General features: G+C 50.5%; 1 protein-coding gene across 3 annotated transcripts in view; it reads right to left on the reverse strand.

Annotated features, from left to right (window-relative positions):
* Positions 1 to 302: 302 nt before the first annotated feature.
* Positions 303 to 14,667, reverse strand: part of COL9A2 (collagen type IX alpha 2 chain) — a 54,254-nt gene continuing 39,889 nt past the window's right edge. For 2 of the 3 annotated variants that reach the window (XM_029571540.1, XM_029571539.1), the window contains 4 exons: positions 5,710 to 5,764; positions 4,997 to 5,185; positions 4,786 to 4,863; positions 303 to 1,067 (listed from right to left, as the gene is read on the reverse strand). In XM_029571540.1, coding sequence (XP_029427400.1) covers positions 868 to 1,067; positions 4,786 to 4,863; positions 4,997 to 5,185; positions 5,710 to 5,764 — 522 coding nt within the window. In that variant the 3' untranslated portion in view covers positions 303 to 867. The other variant, XM_029571541.1, reaches the window with a different exon arrangement.

Genomic DNA, 14,667 nt, shown 5'->3' on the forward strand with positions numbered 1-14,667 from the left:
CCATGTCCTGTGGGGGGATTAGACACCTGCCCTCCCTCCCCCCGAGGCTCCCAGGCCCCTGACCAGTCAGCAGACATTAGTGACCTTTGCATCGGTGGCCCCTGCTGTTCGTGAAGCTGGTTTTCTGCGCTGTGGGCTTGTCCCTGGCGTTTCCCGTCTCGGGTACCTGCACATCACACCTGCCATCTCTCGCAGCACCCGGGGAACCAGGGCCTCCTGCTCTGTGCCAGAGAATTACAACAAGAATTCAAAGTCCCCGCTCATTCCAGCCTGGGGCTTTTATTGACCATTTTTCTGAAAAGTGTATTTCATTTCTTTATTGTTTTCCTCCTTATTTATAAAACATTTACAAGATTTACAGCACTGGAGAACCCTTAAATAGTAAAAACAACCCAAAGAGAGGCAGCGTGGAAGGGAAGGAGACTGGGCCTTATTATCTACCAGAAGAAAGGAAGCCGAGAGGTGGGAAGGAGGCCCTGGCCACTGACAGATCTGCTTAGGAATTGAGTTTGTGATCAAACCTTGAGCCGAATGTCCCTCCTTGTCTCTTCACCTTCTCACAGCCCGGGGGGTCCGGGAGGAGCCACAGCCCTGCCTTCCTTGCACCTGGCTCTGTCACCCCCACAGGATCAGACAGCACCCAGTGGGCCCTCGCCTGCCCCCACAGACGCAGGATGCAAAAGGCCCTTCGCTCTCATACTTTTCAAATTCTCTTCCTCTCCAAGTTTCTCCTTTACAGATCTCCAGCAGTCGTCGTCACCGGCGACTTCACCAAAGTTCGCTGTTTGGTTTTTTTTTTTGCTTGCTTACTTGTTTCATGTAACAATATTTACTTTTTTTGATTCCTTTATTTCTATTTAAATAAACTCAGGGTCCCTTTACAAAGCCAGAATCCGTCAGGGACGTGGGTGCGTAGGCAGAGGCTCCCAAACACGCAGCCGCCTCACAGAATCCAGGGAGGCCAGCGGGCCCGGGCGGTCCTGAGTGACCACGCTCTCCAGGGGCACCCTGGGGACCACCTTCACCATCTTTACCATTAATGGCGAGACCGGGAATGCCCGGCCGGCCTAGAGAGGGGAGAAACACAGGCAGTTAACAACAGGCCTCTTACACACAGGGGGGTAGGTAATACCGAGTTAGACAGGACAAGGTGCGAGTGCTGTGTATGGAAGAGATTTGGTCATTTCCGGAAACTACAGGGAGTGTCGTGCCTTCTGTCACCCAAGGGAGCACAGTTATTGCGCAGCTAGGAATCCCTATTGATAAAATATTGTGGTTTCTAGAGCCGGTGCAGCCCTCCTCACTGGTTTGTTGCCTGCTCTGCTCTGACTCTAGCCCAGGGGCGCTGTGCTGTTATCTGCTCTTTCAGCACAGTCGTGTTATTGACTATTACCGAACACTTTACGCTCAGTAGTTTCTCACGAGCTGATGTGGTTCCACAGGGATGAACCAGAGCCTGAATGAATGGGTAATTTTCATGTTAAGCTGTCCTGGCCAGGTCTGAGAGGTGCTGTGTGTCACAATGCTGGCTCTCTGCATGTTAAGCTGTCCTGGCCAGATCTGAGAGGTGCTGTGTGTCACAATGCCGGCTCTCTGCATGTAAAGCTGTCCTGGCCAGGTCGGAGAGGTGCTGTGTGTCACAATGCTGGCTCTCTGCATGTAAAGCTGTCCTGGCCAGGTCTGAGAGGTGCTGTGTGTCACAATGCTGGCTCTCTGCATGTAAAGCTGTCCTGGCCAGGTCTGAGAGGTGCTGTGTGTCACAATGCTGGCTCTCTGCATGTAAAGCTGTCCTGGCCAGGTCTGAGAGGTGCTGTGTGTCACAATGCTGGCTCTCTGCATGTTAAGCTGTCCTGGCCAGGTCGGAGAGGTGCTGTGTGTCACAATGCTGGCTCTCTGCATGTTAAGCTGTCCTGGCCAGGTCTGAGAGGTGCTGTGTGTCACAATGCCGGCTCTCTGCATGTTAAGCTGTCCTGGCCAGGTCTGAGAGGTGCTGTGTGTCACAATGCCGGCTCTCTGCATGTTAAGCTGTCCTGGCCAGGTCGGAGAGGTGCTGTGTGTCACAATGCTGGCTCTCTGCATGTTAAGCTGTCCTGGCCAGGTCTGAGAGGTGCTGTGTGTCACAATGCTGGCTCTCTGCATGTTAAGCTGTCCTGGCCAGGTCGGAGAGGTGCTGTGTGTCACAATGCTGGCTCTCTGCATGTTAAGCTGTCCTGGCCAGGTCGGAGAGGTGCTGTGTGTCACAATGCCGGCTCTCTGCATGTAAAGCTGTCCTGGCCAGGTCGGAGAGGTGCTGTGTGTCACAATGCCGGCTCTCTGCATGTAAAGCTGTCCTGGCCAGGTCGGAGAGGTGCTGTGTGTCACAATGCTGGCTCTCTGCATGTTAAGCTGTCCTGGCCAGGTCTGAGAGGTGCTGTGTGTCACAATGCTGGCAGGTGCTGTGTGTCACAATGCTGGCTCTCTGCATGTAAAGCTGTCCTGGCCAGGTCTGAGAGGTGCTGTGTGTCACAATGCTGGCTCTCTGCATGTAAAGCTGTCCTGGCCAGGTCTGAGAGGTGCTGTGTGTCACAATGCTGGCTCTCTGCGTGTAAAGCTGTCCTGGCCAGATCTGAGAGGTGCTGTGTGTCACAATGCCGGCTCTCTGCATGTTAAGCTGTCCTGGCCAGGTCGGAGAGGTGCTGTGTGTCACAATGCTGGCTCTCTGCGTGTTAAGCTGTCCTGGCCAGATCTGAGAGGTGCTGTGTGTCACAATGCCGGCTCTCTGCATGTAAAGCTGTCCTGGCCAGATCTGAGAGGTGCTGTGTGTCACAATGCCGGCTCTCTGCATGTAAAGCTGTCCTGGCCAGATCTGAGAGGTGCTGTGTGTCACAATGCCGGCTCTCTGCATGTAAAGCTGTCCTGGCCAGGTCTGAGAGGTGCTGTGTGTCACAATGCCGGCTCTCTGCATGTTAAGCTGTCCTGGCCAGGTCTGAGAGGTGCTGTGTGTCACAATGCCGGCTCTCTGCATGTTAAGCTGTCCTGGCCAGGTCTGAGAGGTGCTGTGTGTCACAATGCTGGCTCTCTGCATGTAAAGCTGTCCTGGCCAGGTCTGAGAGGTGCTGTGTGTCACAATGCTGGCTCTCTGCATGTAAAGCTGTCCTGGCCAGATCTGAGAGGTGCTGTGTGTCACAATGCCGGCTCTCTGCATGTAAAGCTGTCCTGGCCAGGTCTGAGAGGTGCTGTGTGTCACAATGCTGGCTCTCTGCATGTTAAGCTGTCCTGGCCAGATCTGAGAGGTGCTGTGTGTCACAATGCCGGCTCTCTGCATGTTAAGCTGTCCTGGCCAGGTCAGAGAGGTGCTGTGTGTCACAATGCTGGCTCTCTGCATGTTAAGCTGTCCTGGCCAGATCTGAGAGGTGCTGTGTGTCACAATGCCGGCTCTCTGCATGTAAAGCTGTCCTGGCCAGGTCGGAGAGGTGCTGTGTGTCACAATGCTGGCTCTCTGCATGTTAAGCTGTCCTGGCCAGATCTGAGAGGTGCTGTGTGTCACAATGCCGGCTCTCTGCATGTTAAGCTGTCCTGGCCAGGTCGGAGAGGTGCTGTGTGTCACAATGCTGGCTCTCTGTGTGTAAAGCTGTCCTGGCCAGGTCGGAGAGGTGCTGTGTGTCACAATGCTGGCTCTCTGCATGTTAAGCTGTCCTGGCCAGGTCGGAGAGGTGCTGTGTGTCACAATGCTGGCTCTCTGCATGTAAAGCTGTCCTGGCCAGGTCTGAGAGGTGCTGTGTGTCACAATGCCGGCTCTCTGCATGTAAAGCTGTCCTGGCCAGGTCTGAGAGGTGCTGTGTGTCACAATGCCGGCTCTCTGCATGTAAAGCTGTCCTGGCCAGGTCGGAGAGGTGCTGTGTGTCACAATGCCGGCTCTCTGCATGTTAAGCTGTCCTGGCCAGGTCGGAGAGGTGCTGTGTGTCACAATGCCGGCTCTCTGTGTGTAAAGCTGTCCTGGCCAGGTCGGAGAGGTGCTGTGTGTCACAATGCTGGCTCTCTGCATGTTAAGCTGTCCTGGCCAGGTCTGAGAGGTGCTGTGTGTCACAATGCTGGCTCTCTGCATGTTAAGCTGTCCTGGCCAGGTCGGAGAGGTGCTGTGTGTCACAATGCTGGCTCTCTGCATGTTAAGCTGTCCTGGCCAGGTCGGAGAGGTGCTGTGTGTCACAATGCTGGCTCTCTGCATGTTAAGCTGTCCTGGCCAGGTCGGAGAGGTGCTGTGTGTCACAATGCTGGCTCTCTGCATGTTAAGCTGTCCTGGCCAGGTCGGAGAGGTGCTGTGTGTCACAATGCTGGCTCTCTGCGTGTAAAGCTGTCCTGGCCAGGTCGGAGAGGTGCTGTGTGTCACAATGCCGGCTCTCTGCATGTAAAGCTGTCCTGGCCAGGTCTGAGAGGTGCTGTGTGTCACAATGCCGGCTCTCTGCATGTTAAGCTGTCCTGGCCAGGTCTGAGAGGTGCTGTGTGTCACAATGCTGGCTCTCTGGGTGTAAAGCTGTCCTGGCCAGGTCTGAGAGGTGCTGTGTGTCACAATGCCGGCTCTCTGCATGTAAAGCTGTCCTGGCCAGGTCTGAGAGGTGCTGTGTGTCACAATGCTGGCTCTCTGCATGTTAAGCTGTCCTGGCCAGGTCTGAGAGGTGCTGTGTGTCACAATGCTGGCTCTCTGCATGTAAAGCTGTCCTGGCCAGGTCTGAGAGGTGCTGTGTGTCACAATGCTGGCTCTCTGCATGTAAAGCTGGACTTGGCCTGGACATGGTTGGGTGCACTTACCTGGGATCCCTGGTGGTCCTGGCAGACCCTGGTGCCCATGTCCTATCTCTCCTTGCTCCCCTTTCTCTCCATGTTTACCTGCAATAAAAGAAGTGTCCCGCTCATCCTGATGCAGAGCAACCTTTGTTATCTTCCTACTTTCCACTCAAAGAGGTTGGGAACCTAAGTCTTTCCTCATCAGAGCCATTGGAGAGGCAAAGCAAGGCCTTACCTTTCGGGCCTGTGTTTCCGGTCTGCCCTGCGGCCCCCACAATTCCAGGAATACCGCGTGGACCAGGATGACCATGCAGGCCCTGACCACCAGGGGGTCCCGGGGGTCCAGGAGGTCCAGGTGGTCCCATCATGCCGCTGCCCCCGAGAGCCGCTCTCTTTGAGCTCACTGCCACTTCAGCCAGCTGCTCTGTAATGAATGACCGTGCATATGAAGGTTTGAGGCTGCCGAGATGGCCACCACAGGAGCATTCAGCACTGAGGCTGCATTGAAATTAGTTATGTGTCTAAGGCCTGTTCAGTCTTCCCCTGCTGTGCGTCTCAGGGTCTGACTTTGGAGGACTGACTGAGTGGGTGGGTGGTCTGGAGATGCTGATTTCCTTTAATCGTATGGAGATCTCTTTCAAAGCTTGGGCCTCTCCATGCATCTAATCCTGCTTCAGAGCAGGAAAAGGCTTTCAAGTGGATTTGTTTTTGCAGCTTTGAAACATTTCCAGCAAAAATTTATTCTCATTTTAGATGAAAAAAAAATAATAAAAAGTTGATACTGTTTGACACCAGGCTTTGGGTCCTCGAAGTTATCCTGAGATTTGGGAGTCACATGGAACTCTATAGAACTCTCAGGGTCCCCTAAAAATAACAGAGCTAAAGGTCAAAGCTGTGTCAAAAGTGAAGTCTCGGAGACATCCAGCAGTGGAGGAGGCAGATACCAACCTTGAATTATCTTTAGAACCACATCGACAATGTGCTGCTCGCCAGCATCCCTGCCCTGTGCACAGGAGAGAGAGGACGCAATCATTACCGTAGTGCAACAAGAAGCAGGTCCCACCTCCACCATCCACCCAGCAGCAGCACTAGACAGCCTGATTGTGCCGAGCTGCTTCTCAGATATAAAGAAGCGAAGCTCATCACCCAGTAACACATGTTACCAGCTGCAATTTGTATAGGTTATCATAAGGTTTGGGGATAACTGCACAAAGCGGCAGGTACTACCTACAAAGCTTACTGGGCAGTCTGGGTGGACCATTCGGTCCTTTTCTTCCATCATTTCCATGTGTTTGTGAAGGTGTTAGATAAGCGTCATCCCATGTATCAGGGGAGCTTTTACTTATTTCATTTAATACACTGCCTTCCCCTCAGAATCAAAGTGCCTTATAAAATAATCCCAACAATCCCCCATCCCACCCCAAGTACAATCCCACAGCAATATAATGACCATCTTAAGTTGCCTTACTGAGTCAGACCATCAAACCCAGCATCCTGTTTCCAACACTGGCCAATCCAGGACACCAGTACCTGGCAAGTACCCACATATTGAATAAATCCCATGCTACTAATGCCAGTAATAAGCAGTGGCTATTCCCTAAGTCAGCTTGACTAATACCAGTTTATGGGCTTCTCTTACAGGAACTTTTCCAATACTTTTTTTAAACCCAGCTACATTAACTGCCTTAACAACATCCTACAGCAATGAATACCAGAGCTTAATTATGTGCTGAACAAAATAGAATTTTCTCTGATTTGTTTTAAATGTGATACTTGCTAATTTCATGGAGTGAACTTTAATCCTTGCATTATTATTATCTGAAAGAGTAAATAACTGATTCACATTTACCTGTTCTAGTCCTCTCATGATTTTGTAGACCTCTATCATATCCCCTCTCAGCCATCTCTTCTCCAAACTGAAGAGTCCTAACCTCTTTAGCCTTTACATAAGAACATAAGAACATGCGATACTGGGTCAGACCAAGGATCCATCAAGCCCAGCATCCTGTTTCCAACAGTGGCCAATCCAGGCCATAAGAACCTGCCAATTACCCAAAAACTAAGTCTATTCCATGTAACCATTGCTAATGGCAGTGACTATTCTCTAAGTGAACTTAATAGCAGGTAATGGACTTCTCCTCCAAGAACTTATCCAATCCTTTTTTAAACACAGCTATACTAACTGCACTAACCACATCCTCTGGCAACAAATTCCAGAGTTTAATTGTGCGTTGAGTAAAAAAGAACTTTCTCTGATTAGTTTTAAATGTGCCCCATGCTAACTTCATGGAGTGCCCCCTAGTCTTTCTATTATCTGAAAGAGTAAATAACCGATTCACATCTACCCCTTCTAGACCTTTCATGATTTTAAACACCTCTATCATATCCCCCCTCAGTCATCTCTTCTCCAAGCTGAACAGCCCTAACCTCTTCAGCCTTTCCTCATAGGGGAGTTGTTCCATTCCCCTTATCATTTTGGTTGCCCTTCTCTGTACCTTCTCCATCGCAATTATATCTTTTTTGAGATGCGCCGACCAGAATTGAACACAGTATTCAAGGTGCGGTTTCAGCATGGAGTGATACAGAAGCATTATGATATCCATTCTTTTGTTTGTCATTCCTTTCCTAATAGTTCTTAACATTCTGTTTGTTTCTTTGATTGCCGCATCACACTGAGCTGACGATTTCCATATATTATCCACTATGATGCTTAGATCTGTTTCCTGGGTGGTAACTCCTTATGGAACTTAACATCACGTAAAGGAAAATTGGTTCTTACCTGCTAATTTTCATTTCTGAAGTACCCAGGATCAGTCCAGATTAGGGGGTTTATGCATCCCCACCAGCAGATGGAGACAGAGAGCAAAACTTTGAGGCCCTACTACATAACCGAGAGTTGCACCTGCAGTCCCTCAGTATTGACCTGAACCCAAGTCAAGAATAGACTGCATTCCCCCCTCTTTAAGGCAACTGGGGCAAAATCGAACATAGGGTTGGAAACCCTTGAACCGAAAAGCCAAACAATACCATGCAAATTCCTGCAAACCGCTTGCTCAGAAAAGGAAATACCAAAAAGTTTTTTTTTTAATTGTGGCAATAAAAGCAGCTGATGCACACTGGCTAACCTTCACCAAGAAATTTAGTCTTTCGGCCGCAACAACAGGCAGGTCTCTGGACTGATCTGTGGTATTACAGGAACAAAAATTAGCAGGTAAGAACAAGTTTTCCTTTCCTGTACTTACCCAGATCAGTCCAGACAAGTGGGCATCCGAAAGACCTGCTCGTAACACACTCTCACCAAAAGATGCATCCTCATACGCTCGAACATCCAAACGATAATACTTAGTGAAAGTATGTAACGAAGACCGCACTGCGGCCCTACATATCTTCTGAGGAGACACCAACTGACACTCCGCCCAGGATGTCGCTTGTGCCCGATTCGAATGCACCTTGAGACCAGCCGACACTTCACGACCTTTACAGATGTAGGCTAAACAAATGGTCTCCTTTAGCCACCTAGAAATTGTAGCCTTAGAGGCTTTCTTCCCTCTTCTGGCTCCTCCAAACAATACAAACAGGTGATCCGACCTCCGAAAACTATTAGTGACTTTCAAATAACGCAACAGCGTGCGATGCACACCCAGAAGATGCAGATCCCTATCCTGCAGAAATCCATGTGACCAATCTGGAAAGGCCAGCAGCTCAACCGTCTGATTCACATGAAAGGAAGACACCACTTTCTGCAAAAAGGAGGGAACTATACGTAAGGTTACCCTGTCCTCTGCAATACTCAGAAACGGATCCCGACAAGAAAGCGCCTAAAGTTCGGAAATCCACCGGGCCAAGCAAAGAGCCACTAGGAAAACAGACTTCAATGTCAAATCCTTCACTGAGGACCGTTCTAAGGGCTCAAAGGGTGTGCTGCAGAGAACCCGCAAAACCATATTGAGGTTCCAATTCGGACCCTTCTTCCGAACCAGAGGCCGCAAATGCTTAGCCCCTTCAGAAAATGCACGACATTGGGATGAGCAGCCAAAGTCTGACCCTGGAATTTGCTTCGAAGACAACCCAAGGCCAACACCTGAATGCAAATGAGCTATAGGCTAAGCCTTTGGACAAGCCTTGCTGAATAAAGGACAAAATGGGCAGAACTCCCACCGACAGCGAGTCCAGATCCTGTTGAAGACACCAGGACTCAAAAACCTTCCAAACTCTACCATACACCAAAGATGTAGAAGGCCTCCTAGCCTGAAGCATAGTGGAGATAACTGATTCAGAATATCTCTTCAGGCGCAATCGCCGCCTCTCAAAACCCAAGCCATGAGACAAAAGTGATTCTCCTGATCCGAAAATATGGGACCTTGGGGCAGCATGTCTGGCAGATGAGCCAATCGCAGAGGCCCATCAATCGCCAGATACACCAGGTCCACAAACCAAGGACTACGAGGCCAGTCCTGCGCCACTAGCACCTACAGTCCCTGGATGCGCCTCTATGCACCTTAACACTCGACCAATAAGCAGCCATGGAGGGAACACATTCAGCAGAAACCCGGTTGGCCACGGGCATAATAGGGCATCGAGGCCTACCAATCTGGGCTCCCTTCGACGACTGAAGAATCTTGCCGTCTTTGCATTGGTTCGCATTGCCATGAGATCCAACTGAGGGTGACCCCACCTGGCGCAAATGTGATTCCAAGCTTCCGGGGACAGCTCCCACTCCCCGGGATCTAACTGTTGCCTGCTGAGGAAATCCACCTGCTCATTGTCCACTCCTGCAACATGTGAGGCCGCAATCCCCTCGAGATGCCGCTCTGCCCACACAAACAAAAGTTGAGTCTCCTGAGCAACAGCACGACATTTCGTTCCTCCATACATCAATTGGCATTGTTGGAGAACACTCGCACCATCCATCTCTGGACTATCAGCAAAAGCCTCCAGTGATCTGGATACCACCCTCATCTCCAAATGACTGATTGACCAGGACACTTCCACCGTTGACCAAAGCCCCTGGGCAGACCGACCCAAGCACACCGCTCCCCAGCCCTTGAGACTGGCATCTGTGGTGATCACCACCCAGTTCAGAGGCTCCAGGTCCACACCTTTCTCCAGATTGCTCCTCAATAGCCACCACGAAAGACTGGATCTGGATTCTCCTTGCAGAGGCAACAGCAGGTGATACTTCGCCAAGGGGTTCCACTTGAACAACAGTGCTCTTTGCAAAGGCTGCATGTGAGCAAAGGCCCACAGAACCAAATCCAGCATGGAGGCCATGGAGCCCAAAACCTGTAGGTAGGGGGGATCTGAGGGGTGATCACTGCACTGTATATCATACATAATGGCTTGTATTGGATGTGATATTTTATATGTTCAAACCTTAATAAAAAATGTAAATTAAAAAAAAACCCGAAACCTGTAGGTAATTCCAAACCTTCGGCACTGACAGACTCAAGAGCCGCTGCACCTGCACTTGCAACTTCGTCAACCTGTCCGCCGTCAGGAACACCCTGCCTTGATGGGTATCAAAACGTGTGCCTAGATACTCCAAAGATTGGGATGGGATCAGGTGATTCTTTGCCACATTGTTCACCCACCCCAGAGAACTGAGGGTGTGCATTACACGCTGTACTGACCGATTGCACTCTTCCTCTGTCTTTGCCCAAATAAGCCAATCATCCAGGTATGGGTGTACCAGAATCCCTTCCCGTCTCAGGGCCGCCACCACGACTATAATCACCTTTGTGAAGCTTCGGGAAGCCATAGCCAAACTGAAGGGCAGAGCCCGAAACTGGAAGTTTCGTCCCAACACCATGAAACAGAGAAACTTCTGATGGTCTTCCCGAATGGGAATACACAGAGAGGAGTTGGTCAGATCCAGGGATGCAAGGAATTCTCCTTTTTGGACCGCTGCTATTACAGTATGTAGTATCTTCATCCAGAAACGTGGTACTCACAAGGCTACATTTATCTTTTGTAAATACAAAATGGGACGGAAAGTGCCCTCCTTCTTTGGCACCAGGAAATAAATGGAGTACCTTCCCCGTCCCTGTTCGTTCAGCGGAACCGGAGTCATGGCCTCTAAGCTTAACAACCTTTGCATAGTCTGTTCCACTGGGGCCCTATTTCTATGAGACAAACAGTGGGACTCCAGAAAGGTCTCTCTGACTGGGTGCGAAAATTCTAAGGCGTAACCCTGTTTTACGACCTCTAGCACCCACAGGTCTGTAGTGATCTTGGACCACTCCTCATAAAAGCGGGACAATCGGCCCCCTACCGCTTCCAGCGAGGAATGGATGGGCCTGGCTTCACTGTGAGGCCTTTCCGCCTCCGGATCCCTGACTGGAGGTGCCTCTGGAGGATCTGCCAGTGCCCCAAAAGGGCTGCTGACAACTTGACGACTGCCTTGACCCTGAGGCTGCGGCCCCTCTTCCAGGACGAAACTTCCTTGAATCCCGAAACTGGGATCAGGGTAAAAATACCTTCCTAGAACTCTTCTTATCCTTGGGCAACCGATTCCCCAAGGGACTTCATCAGCTGATCCAGCTCCTCTGCAAACAGCAACTTTCTCTTAAAGGGGAGATTACACAGCTGGGCCTTGGATGACAAATGCACTGACCAATTGCGCAACCAAAGAAGCCGGCGCACCGACACCACCGAGACCATACTCCTGGCGAAGGTTCGAACCAAATCATACAATGCATCAGCCACATAAGCCACACCAGTTTCCAGCCAAGCTGCTTGAACAGGGCTGAACGTCCCACCAGGCTCGCTGCATCATACTACCACACACTGCGGCTTGAAGGCTTAAGGCAGACAGCTCGAACATGCACTTCAACTGGATCTCCAACTTGCAGTCCTACACATCCTTAAGTGCATCTGATCCTGCAACTGGAATTTTGGTCTTCTTGGTCACCAGCGAGATCGCCGCAGCTACCTTAGGAATCTTTAAGTGCTCCAAATGCTCCTCCCAAGCCTGCCGCAGGGAAATCCCATTCCTGGCAGATCAGCTTCTGTATCTCCTTAGGCAATGGAAAGGCTGTAGGCGGGCCCCGCAATCCATCCAGGACCAGATTGACCCCTTCATTATCCGACTCCTCCTGAGTCCTTTTAACCCCCAGTTCCTCCAACACTTGAGGAATGAGAGCCGCAGTTCTTCTTTCTTAAACAGCTGGACCACCCGAGGGTCATCCCTTCCAGAACAGCCTCATCGAGATTCAGATCTTCCTTATGCAAACCAGAATCCGGCAGCCAAGGATCTGCCCCCCTGAGGCGATGCCGGATCTGGCATCCATGTTCCTGGCAAGTTCACTCGCTCCGGCCCAGCGCCACCCCCTGGTGCTGCAAGACATCTCCCAAACTGCCCACTGAAGCCATCCTCAGTTGTTTGGGCGAAATGGAGCGCTGCCCTCTGGATCTTTTAACTCCCACTGCCTTCCTAGCCAGGAAGGGTCTATGGAGAAGCAGGACAAATTCTGAAGAGAAATCCCTCGGCTCGTCCCCCTGTCCCCAGAATCCACTCCCTCCTCATTGTCCGCCTCAGCACCTGCACTGCAGGAGAAAGAGGAGGGGGAGGAGCCGGTGCCCCAGCTCGGAAGAGCCCCCAGAAGACGATCCTCCGCAGTCCCAGCGGGGCGGGAGGTTCCCCCTTGCACCACAGTCGCAGCTGCCGAAGCGTGGGAAGCCTTTCGCGCCTTCAACCCCGCCGCTCCCGAAGCACCTCCAGTGCATAGGGAGCAGGATTCGAGGAGGGCTGACCAGCGCCCGCAGGCCCTGTACGCCCCCGCCCACAGTTTCACTGCCACGGCACCACGCGGTCGCCCCTCCGCGCAGTTAAGGAAGCGCTTCCAACAAGCAGGTCGCACCACGAGGGAGCCGGTCGGGCCTGCGCGCTCCAAAAATGCGCACGTCAGAGCCGTGGCAGACCAGGGCAAGCGCCAAATTACAGCCGCCCCGCCAAGGTTTCCCTGCCATGGAAACCCAACACCAAATCGCGGCACTTGCCTCTCCTCCCCGGGTGGACTAAGGCAGCCCCGGCTGTCTAACCACCCCGATGTGCGCCGACGGCCAAAGCTCCTGGCTGCACAAATCTCTGACCGACCCTTCTTCTCCGCTCTCTTAATTCTTGTGGTGGGTTTTTTTTTTAAACAAACAATCCAACTAAACAGAGAAACACAAAAGGGTACTTTCCTTTACTGAGGCAGCGGTGGGCAGGAGGAGAGCACAGAGATTCGGTCCCCAGTACCTCGGGCTAGCACAGCCAAGGGTATCCAAGCCCCGATCGCCCGGCTGCACTCGAGGGTTGGCCCATAAAGGAACCTAACACCTCGAGGAGCTGCTCCAAGTACCAACGATGAAAAACCACACTCTCAGTCAGGACTGCAGGTTTGCACCTCTACCATCTGCTGGAGTCAGAGAAATACTGAGGGACTGCAGGTGGCGCTCTCTCTTATGTAGCAGTGCCCCTAACTGTTCTCTGCCTCCACCTGCTGGTAGGGATGCAAAACCCACTCGTCTGGACTGATCTAGGCATGTATAGGAACTGCAGCAAGGGTTATTTTTCCCTATATGCATCACCTTGCACTTGTCCACAGTAAATTTCATCTGCCATTTGGAAGGCCAATCTTCCAGTCTCCTGCAGTTTATCACAATCCCCTTGAGATTTAACTACTCTGCATAATTTAGTGTCATCTGCAAATCTGATCACCTCACTCATCATATCCCTTTCCAGATCATTTATAAATATTTATAACAGCAACACATTGCTCCCCTCTATTCCCCATGATGAATTCCGCGATTTAAGACTCTGCAAGCCACACAGCACAGCAACAGCTCACCTAAGACCAAAGCCAAGTCAGAAGACAAGGAGCTCATTCTGCAGGTATTTCACATCTTTTCCTTTCTTTCTTCATTCCGGCCAGAATGCAGGATTGAGCAGATTATAAATCTTTTAAAACAAATAAAACCTTTTTCTAACTTCTGAAATCCCCCACTGTAGAATCACTAGCTTGGAGAAGACACGGCTGAGGGGGGATATGATAGAGGTCTTTAAGATCATGAGAGGTCTTGAACGAGTAGATGTGACTCGGTTATTTTCACTTTCGAATAATAGAAGGACTAGGGGGCACTCCATGAAGTTAGCATGGGGCACATTTAAGACTAATCGGAGAAAATTCTTTTTCACTCAACGCACAATAAAGCTCTGGAATTTGTTGCCAGAGGATGTGGTTAGTGCAGTTAGTGTAGCTGGGTTCAAAAAAGGTTTGGTTAAGTTCTTGGAGGAGAAGTCCATTAATGGCTATTAATCAGTTTTACTTAGGGAATAGCCACTGCTACTAATTGCATCAGTAGCATGGGATCTTCTTAGTGTTTGGGTAATTGCCAGGTTCTTGTGGCCTGGTTTTGGCCTCTGTTGGAAACAGGATGCTGGGCTTGATGGACCCTTGGTCTGACCCAGCATGGCAATTTCTTATGTTCTTAACTTATGGCAGAGTATCTCTTTGAAGAATAAGATGTTCTTCTGTGATCAGAATCCGCCCTAAATGGAGGAAAGAGACTCCTGACGCAGCCCGGACCTCTGCGGGCAAAGATTCCCAGAAGCAGGCCAGCCTTTGATGTTAGCCAGTGTGACCTGTTTTATATGACATCTGATTTTACATCTTGTATGGTTATGTTTGTGTAATATTGTTCAATGCTTTTTATTGCAATCTGCAGAGAACAACTTGTTTGATTATTGTGGAATTGAAAATAAATGTAAAAAGTTAATTAATTAATCAATCTATCAATGAATTGATCTGTCAAGAAATCCAGGAGCCAGAAGAAAAGATCAAGTACCAAACTTAAAAGCAAGCAGAAACCAGCAAAGCCAGAGCAGCTCCATGGCTGCAGGTCTTTAAGAGAGAAGAGAAGAAT

This window comes from Rhinatrema bivittatum, chromosome 11 (genome assembly GCF_901001135.1).
Source record: "Rhinatrema bivittatum chromosome 11, aRhiBiv1.1, whole genome shotgun sequence".
NCBI classification, from domain to species: Eukaryota; Metazoa; Chordata; class Amphibia; order Gymnophiona; family Rhinatrematidae; genus Rhinatrema; species Rhinatrema bivittatum.